The following is an 18,700-nucleotide window of genomic DNA, read 5'->3' as shown; positions in this document are numbered from 1 at the left end:
TAACACAATTAACACCAACTGACTAGTTAGGCTGAGCAACATGGTGTACTGGAAGCAGCCTCTTTTGAATCATATTTCATTTGGATACACTTAAATGCTAACTTTTTATTATAGCTTCACTGCTTTCCTAGACTTATCTTGTTTTAATTAACTGACTCAGTTAATTCTTTTTGACTGCTTCTCAGTGCAAGCCATTTTATACTGGCCTCTTTGCCTTTTTAGCATTGCCCTGGCAGGCTGAAAGCCACACATACTCAGTGCCTTTGTAATTTTGGTTGTTTTGTTACTCTTTGTTTTGCCCTTTGAGTTTTCCAGAAAGCCACACATACTCAGTGCCTTTGTAATTTTCTCTTACCTATAAAGTGGAATGTTTAGGGAGATTTTTTTTTTTTTCTAAAGTAATGACTAACAGAGCCAGGGCAAGGTTTGTAGCTCAGTGGTAGAGCTCTTACCTAGCATGTATGAGGCACTGGGGTTGATCCTCAGCACCACATAAAATAACACAATAAATAAAATGAAGTATTGTATCTATCTACACCTAAAACTTAAAAACAAACAAGCAAAAAACAGTAACAGAGCCAAACCTAGGTGGCAGGGCAGTGCATAGAGATGAAAATTCCTGGCTTTCCCACTTGCAAGTACCTAGGGAAATAGTTCAAATACGAATTCACATTTAATTGCAGCTTTGCTGGATCTCCATGGGTTTTAATCAATTTATTTATTTTTGAGGCAGGGGTCTCACCATGTTGCCCAGGCTCAAAGTGTTTCTCTTACCTCAGTGTGGGTTTGCTTGCCTTTAAAAACGAAACAAACAAACACAAACTTTCAACATTATTCCCTACAAAATTGTCTACCTAGATTGTTAACCTCTCATTCGAAAGTAATCATATTTCCTTTTGCTTTGTTGCTAAAACTTTCTTAGAAAATTTAGAATGGTATAGTGAAACCCCAAGTATGTATCGCCCAGTTTCTTTCTTTCTTTTTTTTTTTTGAATATTTACCTTTTAGTTTTAAGTGGACACAATATCTTTATTTTATATTTATGTGATGCTGAGGATCAAACCCAGTGCCTCATGCATACTAGGCAAGCAGTCTACCACCGAGCCACAACCCCAGCCCTGTATCACCCAGTTTCAACAAATTTTACATTTCCACCATTCCTCTTTTATCTCTACCCTTGACCTCTCACCATGCTCTATCCTATCTTGATCTTCTCTTTGTAATCCACACAGATCTTGTGAACTAAACTTTTATTGTCACTTCATTGACCATTGGCCTTTGACTCAGTTTGTTTTGTTACTCTGCAGCCCTTTGAGGTTTAGAAAAGAATATTAATAGCTACCAATCCCATAAATGAACAGTCCTTGTCCCTGTCCTTGGTTCTGGGAATATATTGATAAATTGCATCCTTATGATAAACCTGTGTTATGCCACTGTTAAAAGGAAAATTTCATTTAGTTATTCATTTACAATGCAGTGAAAAAGGTCTCTGACCTCCTCAAGTTCACCTTTTGATAGGCTATAAACAACTAAACAGATATAGAAATAATCTCAGAGTGATAGGACTGCAAGAAATTTAATGAATGTGATCGGATAGAGTAGCAAGTAAACAAAGGATATAGAGAGGATCCAAGAAAGACAAATCAGAAGAGGAGACAATGAGCTAAATCAGGAAAACAAAGAGTCAATCTTCCAAAGATCTTGGAGAAAAAGCCTTCATGAGAGGAAACAAGGGGTTCAAAGGCCCTGAGGAAGAAGCATTTCAGAGGGTTTGAAAGCAGAGGGAAGAACAGGGGGGTCAGGAGGGTAAGAAACCATACTTCCTTGAATCTATATTCTGATCATTCCACCCATGCCATTTACTGTTTTTGCTTTGCAAATGTATAAAAAAAAATGAGTGAAGGACATTAGATCTGCAGTTTTAGGGGATTCTCAGGATATCAAGGCATACACTAAAAACCTCAGTATGGAATTTGTAAAGGCAGAGGCTTTATTCAAAAGATTATATATAAACAATATGCCCAAGATTTCTAGAAGTGCTATGGATTATAGCATTAAGAGCAGAAATCTGACTTTCAGATATGGCTATCTACTTTCAGCTGAGCGATCTACTTTCATCTCAGTGACTCTATCTCCTCAACCAAAAATGAAGGTTCAGAAATTCAGAAATATCAAGTTTGTAATTGTAGAATATGACCAATTGCTTATATATTCAGGATGACTCCTTTGGTAACATTAATACATTAATTTCATGGAAGAACCATTGAAAGGGATTGTTCTCTCTCTCTCTCTCTCTCTCTCTCTCTCTCTCAGGGCTTGTTCTTATTTCAAAAAGTACTAGCTTTATAGAAAAAGAATAGTAGAAGCTGGTCACCATGTGGCACAGCCCTATAATTCTAGCCTCTAGGCAGAGGGATTGTAAATTCTAGTTCAGCCTGGGCAACTCAGTGAGATTCTGTCTCAAAACCAAAAATGAAAAGGGCTAGGGTCTAACTTCAGTGGTACAGTAATCCTGGATTCAATCCCTAATACCAAAAGCAAACAAACAAAATCACCCACCAATATTTGTAAGTTGAATTTAAAGCCTTAAGAAAAACTAGGTTTTAAAATTTACAGCTATAATAAATTGAATACTAATCACAAAGACAGTATGTATTCTTTTCAATGTTGACAAACATACTCCCTCCCCCTTAGAGACTAAATATCTCAAATGACAGCCATAAGCTGGGAGGTTTCCCAAAATATCCACTGATTTTAATCCAGTTGGTCCTAATACAGAGTGGAAGAGCAGGTCATTTGGGGTCATCTTTTTGGCTACTCTTCCTGTTGCAGGCATTCCTCTAGAGTTATGTTGCTGTGATTGAATTTCAGTTTCATTCTTGCCCCAAAAATCACATTCCTCAGAACACCAGTAAAAACATGACACTTGCCTTTTATCTGGACACTAGTATCCTTAAATCCACGTGTTATATCAACATCAGTGAAATAATGAAGTTAGCATTTGATGATGGTTAATTTATCTCTCCTGATGAGATATAGACACTGGGAGAATGATTTTCTCAAGTTTAGTAAAGGGAAACCAGTGACTATTAAAGAGATACTGGCTGGGTACATGTCTGTAATCCCAGTTACTTGGCAGGCTGAGGCAGGAAAATTGCAAGTTCAAGGCCAGCCTGGGCAATTTAGCCAGCCTAGTTTCAAAATAAAATAATAAATAAGTAATAATAATAAAATAAATAATAATAAGTAAATGTTCATTAGAATGCTTTCATAGCATACCTGAGGTCCTGGTTCATTCCTTAGTACCATGGTGGGGGTAGGATACAATTACAGAATATCCATAGATAGGCTGATTGAAGTAATTTTCAAATAATTTACCTATAAGTTATATATAAAATTATTGTTGTAGACCACTTCACAAAATATATCTGTGATGAAATAATTTATGTATGCTGTATATGACACAAAGGCCAACAGAAAATCATATATTTGATTAATTAATTATAATTAATCTAATTTGATTTCTTATATGTAACTGGACTCTTCTTGCCCAAGGAAGAAAATTTGCAGAGTAAGAAGAAACTGAACAGGCCTTTTCAAAATGTCCTAGCTTTGAAAGTGAAGAAAGCATAGTAGCCTCCACAGAAATGGGCCTCAGGAGAGAAAAACAATGGTGGATTAGAAACCACAAATGAAAGCAACACTATAACTTTCAAAATCTTTTATCTGAGTACTCCCCTGTTAGAGGCAAAAAAGGGATTATAGTTCTTGGTGTAGGTAGGCCTCCCAGTGGGTATTATCTTGTAGAACAGTAGTGAAGGACACTGATAGTTTTAAGGGAGGGAGTCACATGCTTAGATTTGTTGGTAAAGTGGTGTTTTGCCCCCTGGATAGTTGAGAAACAGGCAATCTTATTTATGGCTAGTGGGAGGAAATATCACTGTTGGGCACTTTATATATTCCTATAAAATTATAATTATATATAAACATTGACCTAGTATATGTCCCTCTAGAAATTAAACCCATAGATATACAGTCCAAAGTGTAAAATAATAATTACTACAAGCTTATTAACTTCAGCATTAATCGTAATAACAAAATTGGAAACAATGTAAATGTTCATCATTCATTAAATATCAGAGTAAGTGACTTAATAAATATCAAATTATTAAATATTCATTTACATTAGAATATTGTACAGTTGCAAAAAAGATTGAGGAAAATTTTAAAGTCTTGAATAGCTCTTCAAAACTTAACAGAGCCATAATTACCTTTTTGTGTAAAATAGAGAAAAATAAAACTGAATTCACATAAAAATTCTGGACGAATATATATATATATATATATATATATATATATATATATATTCAAAAACCAAAATTTGTTACCTAAAGTGGAAGGAGAAGAGTTAAGCCATATTCACTAAATATCTTTATAGATGTTGAATTTTTAAACTGCATAATGTGTTTTCTACTCAAAAGATTTTTAGAAAAACCCATTTTGTTGTGCAGTCTCTGTGAAAAACAGTATGGTGATTCCTCAAAAAATTTAACAAAAAATATCATATCCAGCAATTCCACTTCTGGATATATACCCCAAAGAAGTGAAACCAGGCATTCAAATGTATCTGCACACCCAAGGTCCTAACAACATTCAAAATGGCAGAAAGGTGGAAGGAACCCAATTATCTATATGCAGATGGATGGATAAAGAAAATGAGACATAAACCTCTAATGAAATATTATTCAGCCCTAAAAGGAAATAAATTTGACAGATGCAACCCTATGAATGAACCTTGAAGATGCTATTCTAAGTCAAATAAGACAGTTAAAAAGAATAAATATTGTGTGATTCCTCTTCTTAGAGTAATGGAATTTAACGACAGAAAGTGAATGGTGGTTGCCAGAGCTTGGGGGAAGAAGGGAAGAGTTAGTGTTTGATTAGTACAGTTTCTGTTGGGAAGCAGGAAGAGACCTGGAAACGGGAGATGGCAATGGTGGCACGGCAATGTGTTTAAAACAACAGAATTGTACAATTACAAGTGGTTTAAAATAAGGGCTGCGGGTGTAGGTCAGCCTTAGAGTGCTTACCTAGCAAGCACAAGGCCCCGAGTTTGAGCTAACCCACCCCCTAAACCCCCCCAAAAGGGAAGTCTGGTGTGGTGGTGCTTGCCCATGATCCCAGCGGTTAGGGAGGCTTGAAGCAGGAGTATCAAAGTTTAAAGACAGTCATCAGTTTAGCGAGGCCCACAGACCAATCAGTAAACGGGGAAATAATCACAAGAATATTGTGGTAAACGGGGATAAAACCACAGCAATCTTGTGCTTTTTAAGGTTTCCAGAAGAGGTTTTACTTAGTACAGTTAACTTGAGTTTGGGCGCTAAAACTTGCGCCCAACGTGGGGCTCGAACCCACGACCCTGAGATTAAGAGTCTCATGCTCTACCGACTGAGCTAGCCGGGCACTGGGAAAATAAAGTTTATTTCTTTATGTTTGGAACGAAATTGTGATTCCAGATTTAAAGTTGGATTTACTTGGACTTTGATAGACTTACTAAATGCCTTAATAGTCTGGAAAATTTATACTCTGCAGTTTGTGCCTAACCCTCTCAAACATTTGCATCTGTTTTCTGTTTACTATTAAGGACCTAATCTGTTTACATCCTCCACAAAGCACATGACGCTGAGAAGGAAAAAATAAATGCATCAAGATGTCTCTGGAGTGCTCAACATGAGGATTTGTAATCAGGAAAGACAGGAAGTGCCTGGAGGTCAAAGTAGCGCTGGGGTCCCTGAGAACTCTTTCTTATCCACGAGGATTCCACCTTGACATTTCATCTCACACTAGTCATAAGGGCAGTCATCAAGAATACAAACAATATAAATGCTGGATTTTCTTCAGCGCTCTACAAACACGCTGGATTTCTAAATTTCTTGAACGTAGAGGGGGAAAAAAGACGAAGAAAAACGCAATTGGAGATGCCGGGGATCGAACCCGGGGCCTCATACATGCAAAGCATGCGCTCTACCACTGAGCTACATCCCCACTCGCTCCAATCCTCCTCTCACTCCTTACTTAACTGTCACTTGGTGCAGGACTCAGAAAAGCAGACAACTCGCTGACGCGAGGTCCCAGCAGCTGCAAAATCAGGATTCACCTAACTACGAATTGTTTTAATAATTCTCAGTTGACCGTGGACAAACTGATCTCTGAAGCGGGCGACCCAGAGGGTGAACCGAGCCTGGATATGAATCTGGGGGACAATGGTGGTAAAAGAAGAGGGAATCGTCAAAACACCGTGAACAGTGACACGTAAAAGGGAATTAAGGAAGACTTTGTGCAAGGTGTTACGTTTCGTTTTTTTAAAGGGGAGGCTAATGTGGTAAAATATAGAATATTTGAATAAAACAATCTAGAGCAGTAAAATTAATTATTAATTACTTGTGTTGGAGGTGGGGAAGGACACATTGTCCACTAATTTGGATTTTCCACTACTTTATGTCATTGGAATTTTGAACCACGTTAAATCTGTTCAGGCCAACAAAAAGTTTACCAAATTACTCTGGAAACTGGAAGTTCAGCCGTGAACAAACACAGTCAATTCCACTTTTAGATCTCCCATTCCCGGAGGTATAGAGTGCTAGAGAGAAAATGGAGCCAGTTATAAGGAAGAGAGAGGTGGGAAGAGAGCTTCTAAACAGTGTGTGTGGTTGGGTTAAGCTCCAAGGACAACGTGACATTTGAAACAAGCCTTGAAGGTAAGAAATGAGATACACAGGTATTTGGAAGAAAATAGGTGTAAACAAAGGAAACAGCCCCATGCAAAAGCTGTGAAGTAGTAGTATTAATGACATTTGGCTGAAATAAACACCAGAGTTGTAGAAAATGAGGACAAAGTCTCAGGTGTAGGAGTTGGTAACATAGAAAGGGTGAGGCCTTCAGGTTATTGTAAGGACCTCAACTTTTTTTTCTACATTTTTAATTGGTACATTAAAGTTGTACATAATGGTAGGGTTTGTTGTTACGTATTTGTGTATGCACACTATATAACAATATAATTTGGTCAACATCATTCCTCAGTATTTCCCCTTTCCCTCTCCTCCTCCTCCTTCTCCTGGCCCCTTTCATCTATTCTACTGCGCTTCCTTCCATTTTCATGAGACTCCTCTCATCTTACTTTTTTTTTCTTTTTCCTCTCTAGCTTCCACATATTATCGAAAACATATAACTCTCAACCTTCTGAGTTTGGCTTATTTACTTAACATAATGGTCTCAAGTTTCATCCATTTTCCTGCAAATTATGTAATTTCATTTTTATTTATGTCTGAATAAAACTCTATTGTGTATTTATGCCACTTTTTCTTTATTCATCCATTGGTGGACACCTAGACTGGTTCCATAGTTTGGCTATTATGAATTGTGCTGCTATAAACAGGGGTATGCATGTATTACTATAATATGATGACTTTAATTCTTATGAGAAAATACCAAGGAGTGGTCATATAGTGCATGCCTAGTACTTTGAGGAACCTGGATACTGATTTCCATAATTGTTATACTAATTTATAACTCACCAACAATATAAAAGTGTTCCTTTTTCTTCATTTCCAGCATTTATATTGTTTGTATTCTTGATGACTGCCATTATGACTAGTGTGAGATGAAATCTCAATGTAGTTTTGATTTGCATTTCCCTAATTGATAGGGATGTTTAACATCTTTTTTTCATATATTTGTTGTCCATGTGCATTTCTTCTTTTGAGAAGTATCTTTTTAATTCATTTGCCCATTTATTAATTGGTTTATTTGGAGTTTTGGTGTTAAGTTTTTTGAGTTCTTCATATATTCTAGGTATTAATCCTGTCAGAAGAGTAGCTATCCAAGACTTTCTCCCATTCTGTAGATTCTCTCTTCACATTCTTAATTGTTTCCTTTGCTGAGCAAAAGCTTTTTAATTTATGCCACCCAATTTATTAACTCTTGGCATTATTTCCTGAGCTTTAGGTGTTCTATTAAGAAAATCATTGCCTGTGTTTGTATGCTGAAGTGTTGACCCTGAATTTTCTTCTAGGAGTTGAAGTTTCCTAAGGACCTCAACTTTTATCCAGATAATTGGTAGCCATTGGAGGATTTTGAGCAGAAGAGGGCTGGGATGTATACTGTGAAGTCATTACCACAGAAAGGTCTTTCAAGTCAAAAAGGAAGATCTCAATCTTCAAGTCAAGAAGAGATCACAAGGGAATAAGTGTAAACAGAGGCCCAAGGCCAGAACATGGGCAGAGAGAGGAGCAGAAAACCACAAGGAGGCTAAAAAGAAAGTAGGGAAGACCAAAGAAGGCAAGAAATTTCGGGAAATTTAGTACTCTGAAAGGCAGCGAGAAAAAGGTGTCAGGAAGGAGAGAGCATCCTGAGGTTAGGTCTTGGCCTTTGGGTTAGAATTGCACAGGTCGCTAATGACATCTACAAGACTGATTTCTGAGGAGAGTGGGGGTGAACGCCTGATCCTAGTGGTTTCCAGAGGGAATAAGGAAAGAAGATATGGAAGCAGATAATTCTGGCTGCTCCGGAGGGGTTCGAGGTGGCCTCCGGAGCAACAAACAAGATGGGGGCTGGGGGAGGGCGGGAAAGAATAACAGTGAATAAAGTGAGAAAATGATTAAATTAATTACTTGTTCAAAAAATGAAATAAAGAAATGGGGTACCACAATTATAGGAAATGTAGTTACAGAAGCGGATAGAAGGCTATGTTTGACAGAAGGGGACATGGCCAGGTTCTAGACCCTAAATTTAGCTCGGCACAGGGTCGGGATGAACCAACTCTCAGAGAAACTGATACCGTGGCTCCCGGCGCCAGGCCTTTGCCCCGACCATGCAGAGTCGGCCTTGGTTGGCAACTGGGATGACGCCTAGCTGGGCAAGTGCGTTCACCTGTCCCGGCCTGTTTCCAGATGCTGATTAGGTCAGATTGAGCAGCCTGAAATCCGAGGGGAAAAGCGACAGAGAGGGAAGCCTCTGGCGGAGGTGGGGATTGCTGGAAACTAGAGCAGTGGGTGTATGGCGCGGCCGGGCATATGCATTCTGTGGTTTCCTGCCAGCCACCACCGTACACCCTCCTCTCCCAGCGGCTCCCAGCCGGGTACACCCTCAGCTTACGTCTCCGCCTGCTAGTATGAGCCCCGCCCTTCCTCTCCCAGTAGGCATTCGGAGGCCAGCCTGGGCTGCTGAGCTCTGAGCCTGGTACAGAGGCCTCCGACAGGGTCGCCCGACTCAGGTGCACAAAGGGCGCCCATGGCGGCCGTAGGGCCCCGGACTGGCCCGGGCGCAGGGGCCGAGGCTCTGGCACTGGCTGCAGAGCTGCAGGGCGAGGCAACGTGCTCCATCTGCCTAGAGCTGTTTCGGGAGCCAGTGTCCGTCGAGTGTGGCCACAGTTTCTGCCGCGCTTGCATCGCGCGCTGCTGGGAGCGCCCCAACACTGGCACCGCAGCCGCGACCCGCACGCTGCCTGGTCCTCTGCCCTGCCCTCAGTGCCGAGAGCCCGCACGCCCTAGCCAGTTGCGTCCCAACCGGCAGCTGGCTGCTGTGGCTACGCTGCTTCGGCGCTTCAGCCTGCCAGGGGCTGCCACAGGGAAATGTGGGACCCCGGAAGCTGCGGCCTCAGCGGCGATTGTCCGGTGTACACAGCACGGAGAACCGCTGAAGCTCTACTGCCAAGACGATGGGCGCGCCATTTGTGTGGTGTGTGACCGCGCCCGCGAGCACCGCGCTCACGCTGTGTTGCCACTAGACGAGGCGGTTCAGGAGGCCAAGGTGAGCTCGGGTCCCACCCCTGAGAGTCCTCAGGACCCTCAGCTTTGGTCCAGCTCTTCCGCCCAAGCGGTACAGACAGGCAAGATGGAGGGCCAGAAGAGCCCCTGTCTTTTTTCTCCTATCCCACGTTGCTCAGCACTGTTTCTTGGGCTGAGCTTGGTTCTCTCCGTGTTGTTCCTGACCACCCTCGGTGCCACCTCCCTCTCCCCAGTACACCGTGTTTCCTCTGAGCAGATACTGGGTAGCCTACGTAACGCTCCCAGATATTTGGCGATTCTTTTCCCTGTCTGCCCCCAGGCTAGCCAAGTCGGCTTTATGGTAGCTGTTCATTTCTGCAAGAAGGTCTCTGTCACACACATCTCCATTCTCATCCCTTTCCTTGAGCGTGGCTCTACTCAAAGTCTTCATTTCATAGGGGATTTAGTGTGACGACCTTCCCAGGAGGTCGGAGAGTGGAGTGTGAGGTTTCTGGGCTAAGTGGAGTGCCTAGAGACGTCTAGGCTGAGCTATGGGGGTGAATTCTGGGTGCCTCCGCCTTGATTGCTTTCTTTCTGAGGCGGCATTATCAGGGGCGTGTGCGGGGTCCTCCGGGATTCCAGTCTTTGCTACCCTACCCATCTCCAACCTTCCCACGTGGGGTAGGGGACACAAGAGGGTTTGGGTATGTGTTGGGCTGGGGGTCTCGTGTTTCGGCCTAGATTGTGCAGCAGTTTCTCTTGGGGAATTGAAACTCTAATGCATTTGAAGTCTCACTGCAGTAGCTCTGAACCCTTAGGTGTAGCCTGCACAGGCTATATTCACCCCGACTTCCAGAGATGACTTCTACCCAGCCTCCTCCTCCGTGAGCGGAGATTTCCCTTTCTCCTGGATGGCTTCAGGAAGGCACATGTGGGGTCTCTGGTTTCACCCGCAGGAGCTCTTGGATTCCAGACTGAGGGCCTTGAAGAAGGAACTGGAGGACTATGAGGTGTTCCGGGCTACAGAAGAGAAGGAGAGCAAAGAGCTCCTGGTGAGTCCCGTTGTGGGATAATACAGGGCTGCCTACCACCAGGACTCAGGGTGCATGTGTGGTGTTTGAGTGTATGCTTATGAATTTCAGAAAGATAATAGATTGCATATTACATAGGTTGACTGTATAATTTACCTTACAAACCAGAGCTTTTGAACGTGAAAGGGAGTGCTACAAAATTGTCATAGAAGAGCCAGCCTGAACTGGAACTTCCCCAGTGAATTAGGATGTACACTCACTCTAATTTACATGATATGCCAATTAGGGCTTGTGGGAGGGTAATTGAACACATTAATATTTCTTCAGAGAAACATATAAATATTCATATGAAGAATGTTAGTTCAACTGTCACATATTAGTTCAAGTCATGTTTTGCCACAAAAAGAGTAGTGAAACGTTTTTCCATTTTCAGAATTTTTATTATTATTATTATTATGAAATGGAGCCTAAGAGAGAAGGGGTTCTGCGATTATCAGAACTGTTCTGGACACTGACATAAGACAGGAGGTTTGGGGACTTGGGTATTGTGCAACTCAGGGTGCTCAGCACCTCTCCATCTCCCAATTAGGATGAAATTTTATTTTTCATAGAGTAGAACAGGAAAGTGGAGTGGGGTACATTTTGGTTAAGGTGAGTCACTGACTATCATTTTCACCTTGAAATTTCAAGCTCAATAAGTAGGTATTGAAATAATTAAAGGATCTACCAGGGCCTGTAAATTATGGTGCTGGAAATTTGGAAGGAGAGGGTCTTTTTATCCTCAAGGTCAGGAGAGATGGAAGAAGACCCTCAAATTCATATAGCCTAAGGTCCTCTCCTGACCCTTAACTGCATCTGTTATACCTTCTTCTGTTGTGCATACCAGACCTTCACAACTGATCATTTACTTCCCTCTGTAAGGAAGAACTCACCTTTCCAGATCTTCATCCCACCCTATTCTGCTGAAAAAAAAAAAAAAAAAAGGAGTGAGCATGTAGATCTTCAGCACTGTTTTACACCCATGATCCAGAGAGCATCCCCACAGTGTGGGCATTTTTTCAGTCTCACACCCAGCTGCCCATGACATTACTTAGTACACTTTCCATTTCTGTCCTCTCCCAACAATCCATCTACCTCCACTTCTGATTTACACATTTATTATCGTTATAAAACACCTAATTAAAGGAATAAAGAAATAGTGTACAACTATTGCTGCATGATTAAAAGGATAATGAGAACTTTTTTTTTTTTTTCCAATTCTGGGGATGAAACAAAGGGCCTTCTACATACTTGACAAGTATCACTGAACTACACCCCAGCCCTGAGAATGAATACTTTGAGAATTCCCTTATCCCAGGGACATTTGATAATCTGGAATTTTATATATATATATATATATATATATATATATATATATATATATATATATATATACACACACACACACACACACACACATACACATACATACACATATACATACATACACACACACACATACTTGTCAGTACTTGGAGATGGGTTACAGCAGAATTTAGTGGTAGAGGTCAGAGGTGCCTTTAAACATCCTATAATACATAGGACATGGGCTGGGGGTGTAACTCAGTGAGTAGATTGTCTGCCTAACAGGCCCAAGGCCCTAGGTTCCATTCCCAGCATTGGAGGAAAAAAAAACAACCACCACAGAATGTACAGTACAATCCTAACATCAAAAAATAATCCCAAATCTAGCCCCAAATGTCAATATTGCCAAGGTTGGGAAATCCTGATGTGCAGTTCTTAGCCTGTTTTCTGATATTATAACACAATACTATAGACTGGATAATTTATAAAAAATAGAAGCTTTTTAAACTCCCAATTCTGGAGGCTGGGAAGTCCAAGAGCATGGTATTAGAATTCACATTGCATCTAGTAAGAGCCCTCTTGCTGCATGGCAGTATGAAAGATGGTACCACATAATGAGACAGAACAAGAGTGCTATCTTAGTTCTCTCTTCCTACCCTTATGAATTAATCTAATACCTCCAAAGGTCCTTCTTCCAAATACCACAGCATATGAATTTGGAGACTAAGTTTCCAACACAAGAAATTTTGGTAGACACATTCAAAAACAAGAGTATTTTGGTAAACACTTTAACTTGTGTTATTTCCTTGGGAGGCTGGGGAGGCTGAGGAGGCTGAGGCAGGAGGATCAAAGATAGCCTCAGCAACTTAGTGAGACCCTGTCTCTAAATAAAATGTTTAAAAGGGCTGGGAATGTGGCTCATTGATTAAGCACCCCTGGGTTCAATCCCAGGAACCAAAAGAGAAAGAAAAAGGTGGTTTTTAAAAAGAAGTAAAATGAAGAGTGAATGTTTGAAATGTTTGGGAGTGATAACATAAATGGGGAAGGAAACACAACCTCAAGTTAATACTTATGGTGGCCCCAACAGGCATTTTAATCTTCTCAAATGAAAAAGCTGTAGCTTGAGGTCGTTCTGGAGCAGGAGTTTGAAGTTGCCCTACTTAGGGATAAAGCCCAGGTTCACAAGAGACATCTGGGCAATTCTGTGGCAGTGTAAGAAAAGAGCATATGTTGAGGCTGCAGCTTGCAGAGAGTTGGGATATTTAAACTAGAGAATGTGTACAACCTGTGTTTGTGGGTTTGCTTCTGATCCCCAAAGCAGTGAGGAAGATGGAACCCTTCCCTGTGGAATGACTCAGAGGCTCCTGTCCCAAGCTTATGTCTCAGTGCTCAATGCCCAAGTCTTTCTGACCACTGTGACCTATCCTGTCTCCCGATCCCTGTCCCACTCACCAACTCCTCCTTCTGGGACAGAAGCAGATGACTGCTGAGAGAGAGAAGGTAGGAGCAGAGTTCCAGGCACTTCGGGCCTTCCTGGTGGAGCAAGAGGGCCGGCTCCTGAGCCGCCTAGAGGAACTGTCCAGGGAAGTAACACAGAAGCAGAATGAGAACCTGGCCCAGTTAGGAGGTGAGATCGCTCAACTCTCCAAGCTCAGCAGCCAAATCCAGGAGACAGCTCAAAAGCCTGACCTTGACTTCCTCCAGGTGAGTCTGGAACTGAGGGTAGAGAACAGTTAGATCCTATTAGTTTAGTAGAATCACGTATTCTGGAGCCAAAAGGGACTGAAACAAGGTGCCCTGATGCCTGATTCTTCTGGAGTTAGAAATCTAAAGGGTTGTGATTTAAACACACAAACAAAAAATTCTTTTTCAGTGCTGGGGATCAAACCTAGCGTCTCATGCATGTTAGGCAAGTGCATCCCCAGCCCCTTAAAAATTTCTTGACTCTGAGCTACAATAATATAGCTTACATTGTGTTCCAGTATTCACATATTTGAAACAAAAGTCTTAGAAAATTATATTTATCTTTACTGCCTATAATAAACCTTGATGGTTTTATTCTATTTTCTTTCTTTTATTTATTTATTTTTTCCTTAGAAAATAGGTATAATCTATTAGATAAATTCACAAACTAAAAATGGGTCAAGAACAGTCAGGTAAAAGACATTGGTCTGAGTGACCTGCTATTGCATAAAGGGCTGTGACTCATCTAAGGTGGTTTCAGGGCAGAAGCAAACACTGGGTCTCACGAGATGACTCCATTTGTGATTCTATAACAGAGAAAACCTTTGAAGAGTGTGGTAAGGTCCATCAAGTTGAGGAGACACTCAACAGCCATCCATAACTGGCTAGTTGCCTCCTGGTATTCAAGGCAGTAGTGCATGGTATACCTGCTATTGTTTATTTCCTTGGAGGCAGAGTAAGGGTCAAGTTTTGTTTTCTTAGAAGTGAGTGGAGGTTACCTGATGCTAATTTGGTTTTCTTCCATTTTTCCTTCCAGGAATTTAAAAACACACTAAGCAAGTGAGTGAATCTAACAGTTTCTTGGGTTTTTCTAAATTCATTTCCACTGAACCCTCTCTCTTTATCCTCCACCTCCTGCTTCATCTCTCACATCCTGATCCCCAGCCCCCACTTCCTTGCCTTACCTGGGTACTTTTTTTTTTTTTTTTTTTTTTGGTGGTGATGGGGATTGAACCCAGGGCCTTGTGCATGTGAAAAAGAGGAGGGAGAGGCAGGGGCCCCAATATCTCCTTCAAAGGCATGCCCCCAATAACCTAACTTTCTTCTATTTGTTCCCACCTCCTAAAGGTTCCACCACCTTCCAAAAGTGCCACTGGCTGGCAATCAAGCCTTCAATATGTGGGCCTTTAGGGAACACTTATCCAAGCTATATAGCACCATCCTAATTGTCATAGCCCATTAGGAGTGGGATGATGTTCTTGGGCCTTCAAAGTTCCTGTCCTATAGGTGCAGCAATGTGCCTGGCCCCAAGCCAACAACAGTCTCTTCTGAGATGAAGAATAAAGTCTGGAAAGTTTCCCTCAAGACCTTTGTCTTGAAAGGACTACTGAAGAAGTTCAAAGGTAGGGCTTGGCCATGCAACATGGGTGCAGTAGTGTGTTTCTGATACTTTAGGGATACTAAGCTCTGCCTTTTTGGAATTTATGTGAAAAAATGGAGCTGGGTTGTGTCAAGACCAGATTAGTATGGGAAGACAATGGTGGCAAATCTATTTAGGATTTCCCCTAAATAGTGGCATGTGGCTTCTTATGGGACATACAGCCTGGAGGTGTATTGAAGGTGAAAAAAAGGTTGAGGAGAGAGAACTCAACTCAGATCAGTTCTGGGCAAAAGAGGGGAGAGTTGAGAAGAGGTGGAGCTAAAATGCTTAGAATTCTGAAACCTATCCTGTCCCAGTCTCCCAAGCTTGCTGTGCCTGCACATCAGTTCTTGGCCTCCAGAGTATCTGGGGAATGAGTGAATCAGATGGGAATAAATGTTTGAAAAGAAGGTATCCTTGTCAGTTTCCTAGGTTGTTCATACATGCTCTGTTTTGTCTCTTTTTCTCAGAGGATCTTCGGGAAGAACTGGAGAAAGAAGAAAAAGGTATGGATTGCGGTTGTGACAGTACAGATTATTTGGTCATATAAAGAACCCATTTGCTTATCTCTCTGGTCTTTGCACACAGTTGATTCCTTATATCCATGGACCTTAGTGGCTTTCCTGTTTATCATTTATTTCCTCACTGTTGCAGAAAGAAAGCTACAGGAGGGCAGGGATGCTCAGATATCCTATAGTCTGTGGTATGCCAAGGACCTAAACAGTGCCTGGAATATAATCATGCTTACAACAAGGGAACATACTTTAACTTTTTATTATGGAAAATTAAAAACATATTCAAAAGTACAGAGAGGAGTGTATCAAATGTTATGGATCCATCATACACTTTCAACAATTATTTCTCATAAACTCTCCACTGCTTCCCCCTGGATAATTTTAAAGCTAATCACAGGTAACAAATAATTTCCATAAATAGTAAAGATAGGCTGAAAAGAGATTGGCTTTTATCCCTAACAAATGCAAAGGTCCTCTCCTGACCCTTAACTGCATCTGTTATACCTTCTTCTGTTGTGCATACCAGACCTTCACAACATCACTACATCTAAAAATTAATGATTCTTTCTAATATCTAATGTTCTAATTTCCCCAATTGACTTTTAAGTTAATTGGGATCCAAATCTGTCAAATAAATTGCATTTATTTGATTTCAATAATTACGTATTGAATGAAAAAAAAGCAAAATACCTGGGAGGGAAAAGAGTGAAGGATTGATTGGACATTGGCACTGTATGCTGGAAAGATTGCTCAAGGAAGAGGAGACAGGTTTGTAGAAGGGCTGTACTAAAGGAACCAGTATGAAGGATACTCTTCCTTGTCTCCGCCCTTCAGTGGAGCTCACCTTGGACCCCGACACTGCCAATCCTCGCCTCATCCTCTCTCTGGATCTTAAGAGTGTGCGCCTTGGACTGCGGGCTCAGGACCTGCCCAGCCACCCCAACCGTTTTGATACCAACACCCGTGTTCTGGCATCCTGCGGTTTCTCCTCGGGGAGGCATCACTGGGAGGTGGAAGTAGGCTCCACCGACGGCTGGGCCTTCGGTGTGGCCCGTGAGAGCTTGCGTCGAAAGGGCCTCACGCCCTTCACCCCTGAGGAGGGCGTCTGGGCACTGCAGCTCAACGGTGGACAGTATTGGGCTGTTACGAGCCCCGAGCGGACGCCCCTCAGCTGTGGACACCTCTCGCGTGTGCGGGTAGCCCTGGACTTGGAGGTGGGGGCTGTGTCCTTCTATGCTGTGGAGGACATGCGCCACCTCTACACTTTCCGCGTCAACTTCCAGGAGCGTGTGTTTCCTCTATTCTCTGTCTGTTCAACTGGCACCTTCTTGCGAATCTGGCCTTGAGGAGCATTGCCCTGCCTCCTCTCTTGCTCAGTCTGGGGCTTGCCCTCCACCCTCCCGCTCCAGTGAGCCCAAGAGAGGCTGTGGCAGAGCACAACACTGGGGGGCATGAAGAGTGATTGAGGAAAAGGTTCTATAGTAAACCAGGAAGGGAAGAAATGCCTTGGATCTTCGGGACTTGTTCCCTCTCTGTTGATGGGTATATGGTTTGGGCCTGAACTGTGAAATGGGGATGCCAGTGAGGACAAAAGCCTTACTCTTGACAGGGATGCTTCATATCACATGGGGCTTACTGCTCTGATCTAGAAGGGCCTCTGGTTCCGTGGAACGATTCAAACTCTTTAACTTTTTATTATAGAAAATTAAAAACATATTCAAAAGTACAAAGAGGAGTGTATCATCATATACTTTCAGCAATTATTTGTCATAAACAAAGTGGACAGGTTTGGCCCTGGGTCAGCCATGTTCATTATTATAGTAGCAGCTCTGCTTTTAGAGGTCATGAGTCCTATGAATCCCCCTGACCTGACAGGATTGTCTACTCAGCGAGGAGTATTATACTCCCATACATGAACTGGACAAGACAATTAACCCATGTATGAAGGAAAAAGCCAGGACAACAGCCTACACGCATTGCTACTCTCCAACTCCCCTTAACCTGATAATGCAGAGTGATATGTGCATCCTTGATCACAGTGGCTGTGTTCTCACAGATACCTAACCTCCCATTTTCCATTATACTCAAGTACTCATGTCCACTGTACTCATGTTCACTGCTACTCCGTACGGTCTCCTTTGGATAAGGAGAGCAAGGATTCTGGAATTTTGAAACACAAGTTGACACTAAGAATTTTAAGATGCAACTAGCACCAGCATAGAAATACACATAGCACCAATATTATCCTGACCACACTTTCTGGAACTTGCCAAATATATGCAACAGCAGATCATTCTGATACCATAGCCTGCTCAGTCTGTGCCCTGGGAGAGTGTTCAGAAGACCAGCCTTGTTATCCTGTTGGCTGGATGTTCCCAATTTTTGAATGGCTGGGCTTCTGGAAGGGTGTTTGTTGAGTGTTCCCTGCTTAGTGCTCCTATGGGAAGGGGAATAGGGACATGGAAATATAGATTGTGAGCTCATCTCTAGGAGTGGCTTGACTCTTTCTTGAGTTCCCTGGTCTAATTATGGGAGGACAAGTATGAGCAAGGGTTTCTGTTAGAGTGAGTTAGCTTAAGTATAGAGGAGTGTAAGTACATGCATTTGTTGTACCTCAGATTTGAGGTGAAGAACATTTATATTTTGAAGAGGGCATTTATGAGCAGGTACATAGCCTTTAGGTGTTACAGACTTAGATCAATTTGGTCATAACTTATGATTCGTTGTTGTTGGTTCCTGTGGGGGCAGGCAAGACACTGTCCTAGAGGCAGACCCAGTGGACAGAACAAGATAATCAGAATCCTGCATCTTGGGGACAAGACCATTTAAGAGTTTAGCCTATAGCAGAACCCAGAGGGTGAATCCAATATATGGAGAATAGCTCTAGAACATAGTAGCTATTTTATGTATTTGAATGCCTTTGACTTCCACAAGGAAAACCCA

General features: G+C 42.0%; 1 protein-coding gene and 2 non-coding genes across 4 annotated transcripts; 1 reads left to right on the top strand and 2 right to left on the bottom strand.

Annotated features, from left to right (window-relative positions):
* Positions 1–5,390: 5,390 nt before the first annotated feature.
* Positions 5,391–5,463, bottom strand: Trnak-cuu (transfer RNA lysine (anticodon CUU)). Its single transcript has one exon. It is a non-coding gene; the product is annotated as a tRNA-Lys (tRNA).
* Positions 5,464–5,973: 510 nt separating this feature from the next.
* Trnaa-ugc (transfer RNA alanine (anticodon UGC)) lies at positions 5,974–6,045 on the bottom strand. Its single transcript has one exon. It is a non-coding gene; the product is annotated as a tRNA-Ala (tRNA).
* A 3,132-nt stretch (positions 6,046–9,177) lies between these two features.
* Trim7 (tripartite motif containing 7) lies at positions 9,178–17,487 on the top strand. 2 transcript variants are annotated; one of them, XM_046466432.2, is made up of 7 exons: positions 9,181–9,807; positions 10,721–10,816; positions 13,613–13,843; positions 14,640–14,662; positions 15,110–15,225; positions 15,713–15,748; positions 16,592–17,487. In XM_046466432.2, exons 1-7 carry the CDS (start codon positions 9,289–9,291, stop codon positions 17,101–17,103), a joined length of 1,533 nt encoding a protein of 510 aa, XP_046322388.1. In that variant the 5' UTR covers positions 9,181–9,288; the 3' UTR covers positions 17,104–17,487. The 2 variants fall into 2 exon arrangements, with proteins under 2 accessions (XP_046322389.1, XP_046322388.1); XM_046466433.2 differs by lacking the exons at positions 15,110–15,225; positions 15,713–15,748; positions 16,592–17,487 and adding an exon at positions 14,951–15,102 and having other exon boundaries at positions 9,178–9,807.
* The last annotated feature ends 1,213 nt before the right edge of the window (positions 17,488–18,700 follow it).

The sequence above is a fragment of the Marmota monax genome, unplaced genomic scaffold, assembly GCF_021218885.2.
Source record: "Marmota monax isolate L192 unplaced genomic scaffold, Marmota_monax_Labrador192_F-V1.1 WCK01_AAM20220418_F8-fsc00331, whole genome shotgun sequence".
In the NCBI taxonomy this organism is placed as follows: Eukaryota; Metazoa; Chordata; class Mammalia; order Rodentia; family Sciuridae; genus Marmota; species Marmota monax.
This window is presented reverse-complemented; position numbering and strand designations above follow the sequence as displayed.